The following is a 14,691-nucleotide window of genomic DNA, read 5'->3' as shown; positions in this document are numbered from 1 at the left end:
TGGATCCAGTTGTTCTCATTTGCGATCATAGTAATAATAAGAATAATTAATAAAAGGCCTTTCTAAGCTCCCTCAGTGAGTGTGTCCGGTGTGGCCTTCCTGTGGAACTGACGTATCGCGGAAGCCGCCAGGAGTGGGGGAGAAAGATCTTGGCAGAGAGCCTGACCTGCCTGCTTTTGTTTTTAGGCATCCTGTCCTATCTACCAGATGAGGCTGCAGGGGTGGTGGGCAGAGGACTGGGGGATCCATTCAGGAAGGGCCGGTCAGGGCAGACCTCACGGTCCCGGAAACAAGGGAGAGAGTGGTTGGCTTCCTGAGTAGGGGAAGGGCGTCTGCTGCCCTCCCCTAGGAGCGTGTGTTCCACCCCAGGTGTCATTCCAGTTTCTATACACATTTTTACGGTACCTGTCACGATGAGCACGGGGTGATGTATGGAACTGTTGAATTACTTACTATACTATATACCTGAAGCTAATATAACACTGCACGTTAACTAACTGGAATTAAAATAAATACTTCAGGGGCACCTGGGTGGCGCAGTCTGTTAAGCGTCCGACTTCAGCCAGGTCACGATCTCACGGTCTGTGGGTTCGAGCCCCGCGTCGGGCTCTGGGCTGATGGCTCAGAGCCTGGAGCCTGTTTCCGATTCTGTGTCTCCCTCTCTCTCTGCCCCTCCCCCGTTCATGCTCTGTCTCTCTCTGTCCCAAAAATAAATAAACGTTGAAAAAAAAATTTTAAAAATAAAATAAATACTTCATTAAAAAAAAAGAAAAGAAAAGAAGGGGCATCTGGGTGGCCCAGTCGCTTAAGCGTCCGACTCTCGATACAGGCTCAGGTCGTGATCTCATGGTTCATGGGATGGAGCCCCAAGTTGGGCTCTGCTGACAGTGCAGAGGCTTCTTGGGATTCTCTCTCTCTCTCCTCTCTCTGCCCCTGCCCCGTTCTCATTCTCTCTCTCAAAATCAATAAACCAACATTAAAACAACGAAAATAACAAAAAAAATTTTTTTTGCTGTTACTGTGTCAGTAAAATCAAACTAAGCTTCGACCTAAAAATGTACAGGCCAAAAGTATAAGCTTTGAGGTCAGTGTCCTTTGTCATGACCGAGCTGTAGCATTGATACTGACTGTGCCCATGTGTAAGTCCCTGCTCACTCTGTGTCCTGATTTTCACGTCCGCAAAATGAGGAGGCTCTGACTAGATTACCTCTGGCGCAAAGCAGGGAAAGGACATTCCTGCAACCGCCAGGCAAGAGGAGGGTTGGGGATAAATGTGAGCATGGCTGGATACCCTCCATGCCTGAGACCTCAGATGGAACTAGGTGGTGCGGATGGAACTCCCTCCTGTGAACCAAGAGGTGGTCATATGACACACACAGAGAGAGAGAGAGATCCTGGGCCGTGCAAGGATGAGGACCAGTCTACTGGGCATAAGGCTGGGCAGCCAGGGGAGGCAGATGCTCCCTGCCAGGCGTCCATCCCACTGCTACTTCCCCAGCGCCGGGCTTGAAGCCAGAGGCAGCCACTGAGGCCTGTCAGCCCAGGGGCTCCAGCTTGCGTTTGGCTAGAGGAGCCTGGAGTTCAGGGAGGGGTCCGGAAGAGGGATGTGCATGTGGGAGCTGTCAGGAGAAGGAATTCGAAGCCTTGGACAGAACGAGCTCCACTCGGAGTGAGAGTCCGGCCTGAAGAGGATGGAGAGCAGAGGCCAGCCCTGCACCATTAAGTGGTCAAGTGGGAGGAGAGAGGAGGAAAAGAGGTAGCTAGTTGGGTGAGACCAAGGCAAGCAAGAGTGCTGCCCTGGAAGCCCAGAGGAGGAAGAGTGAAGGTCCGGGGGTGGTCAGCTGGTCAAACATGGCTGACAGTTGGGGAAGGGGAGGAGGGGGGAAGGGAGAGGAGGAGGAGGGAAGGGAGAGGAGGAGGGAGGGGGAGGGGCCTAGAGGGAGCCACCCGATTTTGCCACGGGGAGGTCTTGGGGACCCAAGTTTATCCCTTGCGACTGGGAAAGCAGTCCCTTCTTCCTCTGACAAGTCTCCCATGTGTGAAGCCATTTGACTCTGAGAGAGGCTTTCCGCAGGGACCTCCCCGACTGCTCTGTGGAGAAGCCCTGGCCAGCAGAGGCGGCGCCATTTTATTGGGGCATCGGCAGCACACAGGTCTGGGCCCCCACTCGTTGGCCAGGCCCCCACTCGCTGGCCAGGCTCCCGGGTGGAGCACGGCCCCCCCACCCCGGTGGCTCAGAACTCGCAGACCACCAGGCGCTGCTCTCCGCAGGCCTTGTCGTTCCACTTGCCATTGGTAAAGATCTCCACACAGTTCTCTGCGCCGCCATTGTTGTTGGGCTCCCCTGGGGCCCAGTTGGAATAGACCAGGGGCTCCCCGGTGGGGTAGATGAACTTGCCCTCCGTCTTGATGTCGGTTATACTCAGGAAAGCAGCCTTGTTCTCAACTGTGACCAGCTGCTGCAGGGCGTCGTTCTCGGCCGCAGAGCGTGGGGAGGCCATCTGTCCCCCGGCCTGTATACACACCTGCTGTGCGTCCTCAAAACTCTTTTCAATACCTCCTGTCTTGAAGATCTTCTCCCCGACACCTCGGCCATTGGGGAAGAGCTCCACTAGGAGAAGAGGATAGTCAGGTTGGGGTTACGGCAGCACCAGGCCAGAGCTCCGGGGCTCTGTGACCTTTGTGCGACAGCCCCCACCCGCCCGCCCAGCATCCATGTGGGATATCAGGGCACCCGATAGGACAAAACTGAGGCACTTGGTTCCAGTGCACTGGCTTCACAATGCAGCCTGGGAGGAACTCCTGTGGTCCGTAGTTATAGATGAGGACACTAGAGCCCAGAGAGGTTAAGTAAGGGGCCCGGAGTCACATACCCGTCAAATGTACGTTTAGGACTGAACCTTGTTTGCTGGGACGCTCTAGCTGGAACGTGCTCTTTCTGTTTCACCCCACGTTGTGTGCTGGGGTCAGTGGGAATTGCAATGACTTTGGTGAGTGATGGCTGGGGCAGTTTCTGATGTGCGTGTGCTGGGGGTGGGGCAGGGGCATCTGAGAGCCTCACTGTGCTAATCTCTGCACTCACTGCAGCCCGATGTTGGCCCCTCGGGATGCATGTGGGTGATGCCCCAGCCAGTCAGCCTCTCCAGGGTGCTGGGTGAGGGGACGAAGGCACCTGAGAGGTGGCAGGGGGCAGAGGGGATCAATTCTGGGAGAGCCCTGTTTGGGAATCGGAAGCCAGCTGTTCCACCCCATCCTGGCAATGACTGCCTAGGTGGAAAAAGGAAAGTTACTTCCCTTTTCAGTGTTTCTAATTCCTCATTTCCGAAGCGGGGGTACGCTTCATAAAAACATCAACTATGTGACATATCACGTGTCTAATCTTCCATCCCATCCCCATCCCTTTGGCTTTTGGGCTCAGGCACAGAAATCTTCAGGGCCCGTGAGAGGGCTGTGCCCTGGCCTCACTGGGCTGGTTAGACCTCAGGGTGCACCCCGACCCCCAGCCCTTCTCTGAGTAGCTTCAACTAGGGCTCGGGGGCAGATTCTCCACAGGCTCAGGACGGACGGCACTCAGAGCAGCCCTGGACAAGGTCAGTGCAAGAGTTCATGTGCCGCTACTGGGTTTTATGTTCCGTGCATCTGGGTGGGCATACGTGCGCATACGTGAACATGTCCCTGTATTCTTCTGGAGGTACATGGGAGTACTTACCGTCTGTACGTGTGCACGTACGTATGCGTGTGCTCATGTATGTCATGGTGTGGGGTGAGTGATGGTATTTGAGTACACACATGTGGCCGGCATCTCTGGACATGTTCCACTTCGCAGCGGTGTGCAAAGGAGTGAGTGAACACATGTGCAAATTTGTTGTGGAGGGAGTGAGACATACCCAATACCTGAAACTCCCATCCTTGGTTCTTAGGTACTTGGTACTTAGGAGCCAAACCTGTGTCTTACCCAGTGAGGCCCCTTTAGGATCTACTCCTTTGGAAATCGCTTCTTTTTTTGGATCAGGGAGATTTGATGAATGATGGAGACCCAAAGGTGACGTCAGGGAGAGCTGATGAGGAGGGCCAGTCAAGGACCAAGGTGGAGATTCCAAAAGGCACAGGGTACTCTGCAGGATTCCAGGATTAAGAAGAATCCCTGATTTAAACACCCAGCAGGGTGCAGGGAGAGCCCAGCACTGGCTGGAGCCTAGAGGTGGCCAGTCCCCTTCCAGAACCATGGGCATGTCCAAGGTGACATACTTGATGGCCACACAGCAAGGCTAGGCCCCCACCAGCCTTGAACCCCGAGAGCAGCATCCGAGCCCCAGCCCTCAGGACAGTGTCCGGATTCTCTGCTGCCTTGGGCTGTGAAACAACGTCTGGGCACCCACACGCCGGGTCCCACAGAGGTAAGAAATGCATCCTGGGTTGGATGTCCCCTGTCTATCACAGGGAGCAGCACAGGGCAGGCAGGAGGGAAGGTCTGTTGAACTGCACAGGTCTCAGGGCACTGATCGGGTCATAGGTGGCTGTGATGTTGGGGGTGGGGGGGCATCCCGGAGCCTGATAACCTCCACCAGGCTTCCATCACCCGCATTGAACTGGTGATATGGCCACACCCTCCTCTCTGTCTCTTGCATCTACTTCCAGATCCTGGAGTATAGGGCTGCCTGCTCTGTCTCAGCACTACTCTCAGCCCCAGACCCTGCCCCAGAGCCAGATCCAGCTCTGAATATGGTCCCAACCTGTTCCAATCCCAGACCCAGACCCAGCCAACTCCAAACCAAGGCCCAGGCCCAGTCGGAGGCCTAGCCTTGGTGCCTGGCTCGATTCGGATCCAGGAACGTACCTTTCCTATACTGAGAGAAGGCATTCTGGAGGTGTCGGACCTGTCCACGTAAGGCCTCCACCTGCTGCCTCAGAGCAGTGATGTCTGCAGAAGAGAGAGGTCGAGTGAAGGCAAGCCCAGCATAGCCTGGGATCAGCTCAGAGCTTGGGCCTTAAGGGAAAGGTACCCAGCTGCAGGCACATATAGGGGATGGGATAAGGAGCTGGGACCAGGCCCTAGCAAGCCCACATCCACTAACACAACTAGCCCCTGTTGCCCCCAGATTTCCTATACTTCTATGAACAAACTGTCCCCAGAGCAGGTCCCTGCACATCACTGACACTGAACCCTGTGAAAATTTAACTCCATATTCTGGGGATCTCATAGCACCTTCTTTGAGGGGGCAGGAATATACTTTCATCAGTACTTCCTGTCCACTGGGTTATTTGATAGTCAGAGCTATCCTTTGAATTGGGAAGGGGGCTGTGTTTTCTCTGGTGATCGAATGGAAAAGCTGCTCAGGGCTGCCCTCCTGTGAGTAAGAGTCTAAAACCAGAGCCTCATTCCCCTGCCTTCCTGCCGCTAGCGTCCCTGCTTCCCACCCACTCCCTGCGGTTAATGGGGCCGAAGATAGGCTGTCCTGAGATAAAGAAGGCCACCTCCCTCCCCCTGTCCCCACCCCGTGGCGGCTCCCAGATCTAGCAGATGCTGCCTTACCAGGAAGCCCGCTCTCTCCCTTTGCTCCTTTGTCCCCAGGAGCACCTCTGTCCCCCTTCGGTCCTGCGGGCCCTTTGGCACCTGGAGGTCCTGGCGGACCTGTGGCTCCAGCAGGCCCTGGGATCAGAGAAGAACTGGGTGAGCTCTGTATCCACTTTCCAGCATTGTCACCCTCCCAAGACATGGGCTGTCCACCTGGCCTGCGGTCCCCCCTCCCCGATACAGACTGCTCCCCGAACCCAGCCATGCACCCTCCTTGGACATAGACTTTCCCTACCACCCAGTAACACCAGCTCCGACTTGATGAGTGGCGGTGGGGCAGGGGTGGCCATCACCAGCATCAGGGATGCACAAGGGAACCGGAGCCCCGTCCTAGCTCCTTCCGTCACTCACCCACTGCCCCAGCATTTCCAGTGGCTCCACGCTCACCAGGGGCACCTCTCTCTCCTTTAACCCCTGGGGGGCCTCTCATCCCTGCAGAGCCTTGCATGCCAGGCGCACCCACATCTCCTGAGGAAGGAACAAATTGGAGCAAAAGCTGCCGAGAGTGGACTTTTCACCCTTCGCTCCAAGGGGAGAGAGAACCGGTGAGAAGGTGCTGCTTGCTGGCCGGGGTTCCTCCGCGGAGTCGAGCAGGAAAACGCCACCAATGTGGGAATGTGGGGGAGAAGGGGCCACGACAAGGCCTGCCCAGCGCTGATGGTCTGCGCATTTCCCGGCACTCTGAGCCGGCCTTGGGTCACACCCTGGACTGTGCCGTATTCCTCCCTTCTCCCTCCCAGACCGGCCACCTACCAACCACCTACCTTTGGGCCCAGCCTCTCCTTTGGGGCCTGGTGTGCCTTGAGGTCCTACATTTCCCTGCTTCCCTGAGGGACCCTCTCTGCCAGCTGGACCAGGCGTACCTCGAGGTCCCGGAGGTCCTGGGGAAAAGGACCAGCATGGTCAGTGACACTAAATCCTGCTGGAAGTGGGAGCGTCCGAAGAGAGGAGAGCAGTGATAGAAGTCAAGAGAGGCAGCATCGTCATAAAAGGTGATGTCAACAGGAGTTCAGTGTCCCCTGCAATAACCCAGTACCACCTTCAGAACAACTTTCTTCCTTCTTCCTGGGGTGGGATCTGTGCCTATCTACTGGCATGTTCTAGAGGCTGCAGCACCACCTGCTGGAATGCCCAGCTGCTCACCAGATGGTCCAGAGTCTCCCTTTGGTCCAGGCTCTCCAGCAGAGCCATTCTCCCCTTTGGGCCCAACTGGGCCAGCCGGTCCAGGCGTCCCCGCTCTCCCTACAGCTCCTGGCGAACCTGTAGCAGCAGAAGAAATGGGCACAGACCTTAGGCCCAGAGACGAGCCAGCTGCATGCACGGTCGGGCCCCTTGCATTCCTTCAGGGTTCTACAGGGTGTAGACGTCCCACTTCCACACTCCTTGGTACAGTGGTGATCCAGGAAATGGGTGTCCACACCCCTATTTTACAGGTGAGAAACCAGGCTTGCTGGAGCTGGCTGTGAACTCAAGCCAAGACCCATCTGACTTTCCATGCAGGGCACTTCCCCCCTGCCCCAAGACCACAGTATATACAGCAGGCAGTCTTAGCCTTGATTTAGCCTTGATCATGGACTCCTTGTTCTCCCCTTCCCAGAACCAGAGTTTATGTCAGAAATGACACCTGGCACCGATCATCAGGGAAATGCAGATCGAGACCACGATGAGATGTCACCTTACCCCTGTTAGAATGGTTATTAGCAAAAAGACAAGAGCTAACAAGTGTTGATTAGGATGTGGAGAAAAGGGAACCCCTCATGCGCTATTGATGGGAACGTAAATCGGTGCAGCCACTGTGGAAAACAGAATGAAGGGTCCCCAAAAAATTAAAAATAGAGTTTTACACTCAGTTCTGTTCATTTGGTTATTCTTTTTTGCTGTTGTTGTTTTTTGTGTTTTGTGTTTTTACTGAGGTGAAATTCACATAATATAACATTAGCCTGTTGTAAAGTATACCATTGATTGGCAGTTAGCACGTCCGCAGTGGTGTGTAATTACCTCCTGTATTTAGTTCAAAATCACTTCGTCACCCAAAAAAAAAAACCCATAGCCACTAAGCCATCACCCCCAACCTCCCCTCTCCCCAGCCCCTGGATAGCACTACTCTGCTTTCTGTCTCTATTTCCTATTTTGGACATTTCATATAAATGGAATCAGACAATATATGACCATTTATCTCTGGCTGTTTTAACTCAGAGTGACATTTTTGAGGTCCATCCACTTGGCAGTGTGTCTCAGGGTTTCATTCCTTTGTGTGGCTGAGTAGTATTCCACTGTGTGGACAGAACCCGTCTTGTTCATCCACTCATCAGTTGATGGACATCTGGGCTGTTCCCATCTCTGGGCTGTTGGGAATAAAGCTGTTATAAACATTCATGTGCAAAAAGAGAAGGAATGACACCTGACAGGTGCCACTGACTTGTTCATTCACTCATCTGTTCACTGAGAAACCATCTGTGGAATATAACCGGGCAAGATGCAAATGTTAGCATCAGAACCCGGTCTGCAAGAGATTTGCAATAGGATTTTAAACGGTGAGGCACAAGTAATGAGTGAGGAAGAAGATTCCCAAGATGCCCCTTGTCCTACCACATCATCACCTCACCCCAGTGCACACACATATGGCCAGAGCTGTCTTCCTAAGGGAGCAAATGGGACTTCAGGGTGAGGAGGATTTAGAGAGACTCGCAGAGGGAAGAGGACATGTCAGACTTGGAGACTTGTGCTCCAGGAGGGGCCAGGCCTGCCTGGGTAACACTGTGCTGGTGGTGGGGTGGGTGCCTGTGATGGGTGACTGAGAGGCTCTGTGCTGGGCATTGTATCCTGCCTCTAGTTATGATCCTCACCAGGAATGAAATGGAAGCATGGAGGGTTACAGGATGGGCCCCTCACCCCATATCCAATAGGGCACCATGCTGGGCAGAGATGTCCTATCCCTAGGCTGAGGCCCCCTTGGGCTCCACCCTGGCTGGGATGGCAGCCGGTAGAAAGAGTGTTAGAGGTCTCCCATCCATGGTGTAGAAGTCCTGGAGACCATGAAGGGACTCCCTCTTCAACAGCAAGCACCCATGCCTCCCAAAGCACTAATTTTGCATCCCGGTGTCCCCCAAAGGCCAGCCTTGTGCCTTAACGCCACCTGAAGTGAAACTTTGTGGACCCGCAGTCTGGCCAGTCTGAACTGCACTAAATTCCTCCTTTCCTTACATCTTACAGTCACTCATTCCACAAGTACTCACTCGAAACTTCTACTGTGCACAAGATACCATCGGCAATGCGGGGACACAACAGTGAAAAAAGCAGACGCAACATCAGATCCCTCTTTCTCTTGGGGCTGAAACCCAACTGCACAGAGACAGATCATAAAAATTAAAATGTACAACATATGGTTTATTAGAGCAGAATAAGTGCCAGTGAGGAAAAATAAAGCACAGAGAGTGTCAGAAGGCGGGGGTAGTGTTTTCTAAGTAGGGTGGTCAGGGACAGACTCGTGGAGAAGGTGGTCTGTAAGTAAGACCGTGAAGGAGCCGAGGAGTGACCCACAGGGACAGCTATGGGAAGAGCAGTGATAGGGCCCTGGGGTGGCAGGGGGCTGGATGTGGTTAGGGACCAGCAAGGAGCCAGTGTGGCCAGAGGAGGTGAGGTCAGAGGAGTATATAAGAGTGAAGAGTGTCCTTGTGAGCTGCTGAGGGGTGTGCGGTTTTATTCCAGGAGATACATGCCTATATACACCAAATCCTTCTGGGCAGGAATCTTGGAGATGCTGAGGAATAAGAGGACTGTCCCTGGAAATACAGGCTGCAAAGCAGTGTGGGGTCTTACTGGACCTCCATGATACACCTGAGGCATTACCGCATTGAGCCCGCTCCACCCCCTACCTCTGCTCAAGACTCTCTTCTCTCAGGCTTATCTTGTCCTTTACAGCAGGTTCTTGGAACCCTGTGCATAAAAATCTGCAGGGGACATTGTCACAAGGGCAGACTCTGGCCCCAGTCAGACTTACATGGGTCAGGATTTTGAGATGCTCCAAGCTCGCTAGGAAATTCTCAGACCCATAATGGTTGAGTGACTAACGTGCCTGCAATTCAGGAGCCAGAGTGCAGCCTGGTCCCCTGGCCCATCTGTGCATGGTTCTCTCTCCAAGCACCAACCCAAGGCCGGGCTTGGAATGTGCATGGGGTGAACCACCCGCAGAAGAGAGGGAGGTCTCAGCCACACTCTATGCTTAGGCTCACAGTGTGACCATAGGAAAGGGCCCCCCAGGATTCAGTTCAGGGCCCCTTTGAGAGCTAGAGAGAGCGGGGATTCTCCAAGATGCTGACACCTTGAATCCGCCTTCCGAGTTCACTTCCAGGGGCCTTCCCTGAGCCCCGGGCCATTCATGTCGATAGCCACTTTCTGTCTGTAAAGGACAGATAGGTACTCACTTGTCCCTTATCCTACAAAGCCTGGGGATGCTACCTATTCCTTCCAACTTAAATGTTGTTAGTTTCCTTCCTCCCCAACCAAAATGCCAACTCCCAAAAGATAAAGACCACGGTTGATAGCTCCATAGCCCTAGCCCAGAACCTGGGGGTCCCTTGTCCTAGATGCTGGCTCACTGAATTCTGACTCCTTGCCACTGGACCTAGATCCTCCCCTATGGGACAGTACTTCTCAGATGATTCCCTTAATAATCAGTACCTGTGGAAACCTCACGAGAATTCACCCAATTGGTCCAGCAAAAAGATGTAACTTTATCCTAACAACCTGACAAAAAAGAAAGCCTTGGCTCCGTTATTTGTCACTATGTAGTAGACATTATTCCCATTTATAGATGAGCAAACTGAGACTCAGGGGCACTGGCTTGTCCCTGGGTGGGTCCCTGCTGTAGAAATGGAGCTGGTAGTCAAGCACAGATCTGTCTGATGCAGAAGCCCGTGTCCTTTCCCCTCCAGACTGGGTGTCATTTAGCCTCTCTGTGTCACAATTTTCTTACCTGTCAAATGAGATTCATATGTTCCCTGTAAGACTTCTGGTAGGATTAAATGAATTACTCAGTGAACGCCCAAGCACAAGGCTGGACAAAGGAATGTGAGCTCCCTTTCACTCTCTCTGTAATGTATTAGGACAGATCCTTGTGATCAGATCTGAGTATGGGGTCACAGAACCTCATCCTTTCCCGTCCTTCATTAAATATTTAAAATATATATATTTTAAAATTTGAATTCAAGTTACTTAACATACAGTGGAGTCTGGGCTTGGGGAGCAGAACCCAATAATTCATCTGTTACGTAGAACCCCCAGTGCTCATCCCAACAAGTGCCCTCCTTAATGCCCGTCACCCATTTAACCCTTCCCTCCACACACCTCCCCTCCAGCAACCCTCAGTTTCTTCTTTGTATTCAAGAGTCTCTTGTGGTTTGCCTCCCTCTCAGTTTTTATCTTATTTTTCCTTTCCTTCCCCTGTGGTCATCTGTTGTGTTTCTCAAATTCCACATATGAGTCAAGGCATATGATACTGAAAATATTTGACACCCTGCACCGACCCTATTTAATCCAGGCGACCAACTGTTAAGTCCTGGAGCAGGGTTCTGGAGAGCCACAGATTCGATTTACCCACCATTTCCTCATTTTGGGAGTGGGAGGAAGGAGAAGGTGCCAAAGAAGGAGACAAGGCAGCTGGCAATGGAGGGAGGCACCTGGGGGCTCAGAGCAGCAGTCATTTTCCAATCGGTAAGGCAGTGTTTCAGATGGACCAAACGTCTGGGGGAAACCCATCCGCTCAGGAAGAAGAAGTCCACCTCTGAGCCTTCCGTAGCAGAACATCCCAGTACTTCTGGGTTGGTTACAATTCCAATGCCCACCCCTTTCCACTAGGACAAGCCAGTGGTCCCAGCTCTACCTGGATCCCCCTTCTCGCCCCGGGGGCCCTCTCTCCCATCCCGTCCATCGCGACCAGGCAGGCCGTTCTCCATGGGGCTACACATGACCAAGGTGCAGGCGCTGGCTGCTGTTCTCTGGAAATAGGTCTTCATTTCTGTTCCCAGTGACCTCAGGGGCTGTGTGAGCAGCATCAGCACGGAGAGAGGGAGGAGAAGCATGGCCTAGGCAGGTGAACAGAACGAGAAAGGACATGCTCTTGGTCCCAGGACATGGGTTAGGGCTTGGTCCAGTTCCTGAAGGTCAGGAGAAGCACCTCCCCACCTGCCCTCCCTCTATGGCGCTGAGAGAAGCAAGTCTCCCAAAGCAGTTTAGGGACCAGGTGGGCATATGGTCTGGTCTGGGAAAGCATGAGTTACCCAGCTGGAACTCAACTATAAGTTCGCAGGAGAATCCACCTATTCTCAGATGCCTGTGTTGTCCTTTCTTGTGACTTCCCTTGGGGACTGCCGTCGGCACAGGGGTAGGATGTAGAAATCCTCACTGAGGCCACATGTCACATCAGGAAGGATTCACTGGGTGCTTCCGGGAAGGACCTTTCCCGTCTTTGGACCTCCAACTCCCTGTCTATACCGTCAAGGTGGTTGGCTTAACTCTGACAGGGCAACCCCTTTCCTCTCACTTGCTGCCTTGGATGGACTAACACTCTTGCTGTCTGCAGTGCGGTTCTGGAAAGGAGCTAGGATCCTGAACGCTTAGTGATGTCTGTCCTGAGCAAAGGATGGGCGTGTGGTTGCGTGTTTTCCAAGCGATTTGCCATCCCTGGACTGGACACCATCTCCATGAGGAAATTCACACGCAGAACCCAAGTGAAAGTTCTCAGAGAAGTTAACTTAGCAGCTGGAGAGCCCCTGGGGCATGCAGCATTCTGCTCTGACCACCTAAAAGAACTTGAGAGAAAGGCCTCATGGAGGAAAGGGCCACGTGAGGTGGGTTCAATCAAGGGAAGGCTAGTTCGGGGATAGGGAGAGCAGATGTCCAATAGGGCGTCTAGGCACCATCTGATTGGGACTTAGGGACTAAGTGAGACCAGGGCAGGTACAGGGCCTCGGTCACCTCCATTATTGGACTTCTTTCCTCTCTCAGAGAGAAACGGTAAGGTTATGAGCATGGGAAGAGCTTGTGGGAGTTGCAGAGGCTAGGGACCAAGCCTGGGGGACACGTGCAAAGGAGAAGGGGGTCACCAGGCAGGCTGAGGTGGTGGCAGGGGAGGGGCTTTCCTGGCCAGAGAAGTGCCTTCTCCAGGTTGCTGGTGACCCTGGGCTGGACGATCCCTATTTTGCAGGAGCCTCTTTCAGTTCTGAATTCACCACTTGCCTGGGCTTCCTGGGAATCTCTAGAAACACCCAGGTGAGCTCCCTTATTGCGGCAGAGGCTCAGTCATGAGCACTGAAGGACCCAGGCCAGAACGAGGGCATTGTTCCCTGGTCCGCAGCTACAGCACCTCTGGGGCTCTGCGCCCCGAATCGGAGGAAGAATGAAAAACAATCGACATTCTGCCCAGCAGCTCAAGGCACCAGCACCCACTGTGGCCGGAAGGGGCCGTGAAGAGAGGTGACTCACAGGTTTTCAGACCCACGATTCAGACGTGGCATCTTAGCTGGGGCCACGGAGGGAGTGGGCAGAGCTGCAGCCCCCTCAGCCCACGGTGTCCGCGCCAAGCTTTCTGATTCAGATTTTATTGAGAAAAAAAAAAAATGACTCCTCTGAAAACTGGTTGGAAAATTGGTGACTTAGCCCAGTCAGTCTCTTTTTTAAAGTAAAGATGTGAGGCTAAGGGAGAAACATGAATGTCCACGTCCTACAGGCAGTTGGTACCCGGATGGGCTTAAAAGGCAGGCCTGTGGAGACCTGGTCTGTTTCTCCTCTACCACCCTCCTTTCTAAAGAAATCAGGAATGGAGGGGAACAAGAGAGAAGTTGAAACTGCCTGTTCCCCTGGGGCTCCCAGACAACGGCATCTGGCATCTGGGTGGGTATCATCCAACTGACCGCCTTCCACAGCCCGGAGAGCACATCTCCCACTGAGCATAGGGAGCAGTGAGGGGCGAAAGAGCACTCCTCATCGCCTCACCCCGTCCCCCACCTTTCACACTTCCTAGACCAGAACAGACCAGACCGTGCCTCCACAGCACCAGTTGGATAAACCAGCCATATGGGCGGAGAGATATTCATCGGGCATTGAAAAAAAAAACAAAATGAAGGCAAGGATAGAGACTCACAGATGCTGCCTCTCGGACTCCAGGATCTCCAGGCAAATTAGCCTTTCCTTGGCAGGCACTGGCTATTTATGCCTGCCCTGTCACCTGAGCTGCCCAGTCCTGGTCTTTTAAGAGCTCTTTTCAAGAAGTGGGGCCATTTCTTCCTTGTTGACTCACTCTCACCCCACTTGGGTTCTGGAAACCTGCCACTGATATTCATAACACTGCACACATATCACCTTAAATGTTATATGGCACTCTCAGTCCGTGATCTCACCTGTACCTCCCTAGAGCCCTGTGAGTTAAGTGGCATTATTAGTGTCTGTATTTTACAGATGTCCGAAAATCTGAGCTCCAGAGAAGACCGGCAAGCGACACAATGATCTACGTCTATTGTCAATGCGCCCCGCGTCTGCAGATTCCAAGATCCAGGACCTGCTGTGCCCCCTTCTCTTCCTCCTTCACCTCAACTTTACTGCCCAGATATTGGGAAAGAGCTGGCAGTTCCTTGGCATATCCGGGCAGGGGTGGGGCAAGTGGAGGGGCTGTGGAGGCTGCAGCCTGTGGGGCCACTCTTGCAGGGTCACTCTTTTGCTTCCTAGTTTAGATCTTGGAGACACCCCCACTTGCCTTTTAGGGGATGGCCTTCCCTTAACTTCCTTGACCTTATCTCCCACCTTCTTGGCTGGAGCTTGCCCTGTGCATTGCTCAGGTGACCAGTTTGGACTCCTGAGTTGCTGATACACTGTTGTAGCCATGTCCAAAGAAACTCTAATGTCCAGTTGCCCACCCTCCTGCCTTTGATAGCAAAGGACGTCTCTGCTTGCTTCTAGATTCTTGTGTCTTTATCTCTTGCATGAATTCTTTTCCTAGATCCACATGCCAGCATCCCCATGTGTCCAAGCTTCTCTTTTGGCCCCTCCATTGGTGGTGCTGATTTGTTTTCGGCTTCTGATGCTCCTGTGGCGTCCCCTTGTGTACTGCTGAATCTATAATG

At 53.2% G+C, this 14,691-nt stretch overlaps 1 protein-coding gene across 1 annotated transcript; it reads right to left on the bottom strand.

The window, feature by feature from the left end:
* Window positions 1-2,234: 2,234 nt before the first annotated feature.
* On the bottom strand, window positions 2,235-11,655 carry SFTPD (surfactant protein D). Its single transcript, XM_047072569.1, has 7 exons — window positions 11,457-11,655; window positions 6,719-6,835; window positions 6,340-6,456; window positions 5,927-6,043; window positions 5,534-5,650; window positions 4,838-4,921; window positions 2,235-2,611 (listed from the first exon to the last, which is right to left on the bottom strand). The coding sequence occupies exons 1-7, from the start codon at window positions 11,653-11,655 to the stop codon at window positions 2,235-2,237; spliced, it is 1,128 nt and encodes a 375-aa protein (XP_046928525.1).
* Window positions 11,656-14,691: the final 3,036 nt, after the last annotated feature.

The sequence above is a fragment of the Lynx rufus genome, unplaced genomic scaffold (genome assembly GCF_022079265.1).
Source record: "Lynx rufus isolate CCGP_SWC_20201006 ecotype Redwood Valley unplaced genomic scaffold, mLynRuf1.p SCAF_11, whole genome shotgun sequence".
Taxonomy (NCBI): domain Eukaryota; kingdom Metazoa; phylum Chordata; class Mammalia; order Carnivora; family Felidae; genus Lynx; species Lynx rufus.
The sequence above is the reverse complement of the archived record's forward strand: the minus strand, read 5'-3'. Positions and strand labels throughout refer to the sequence as shown.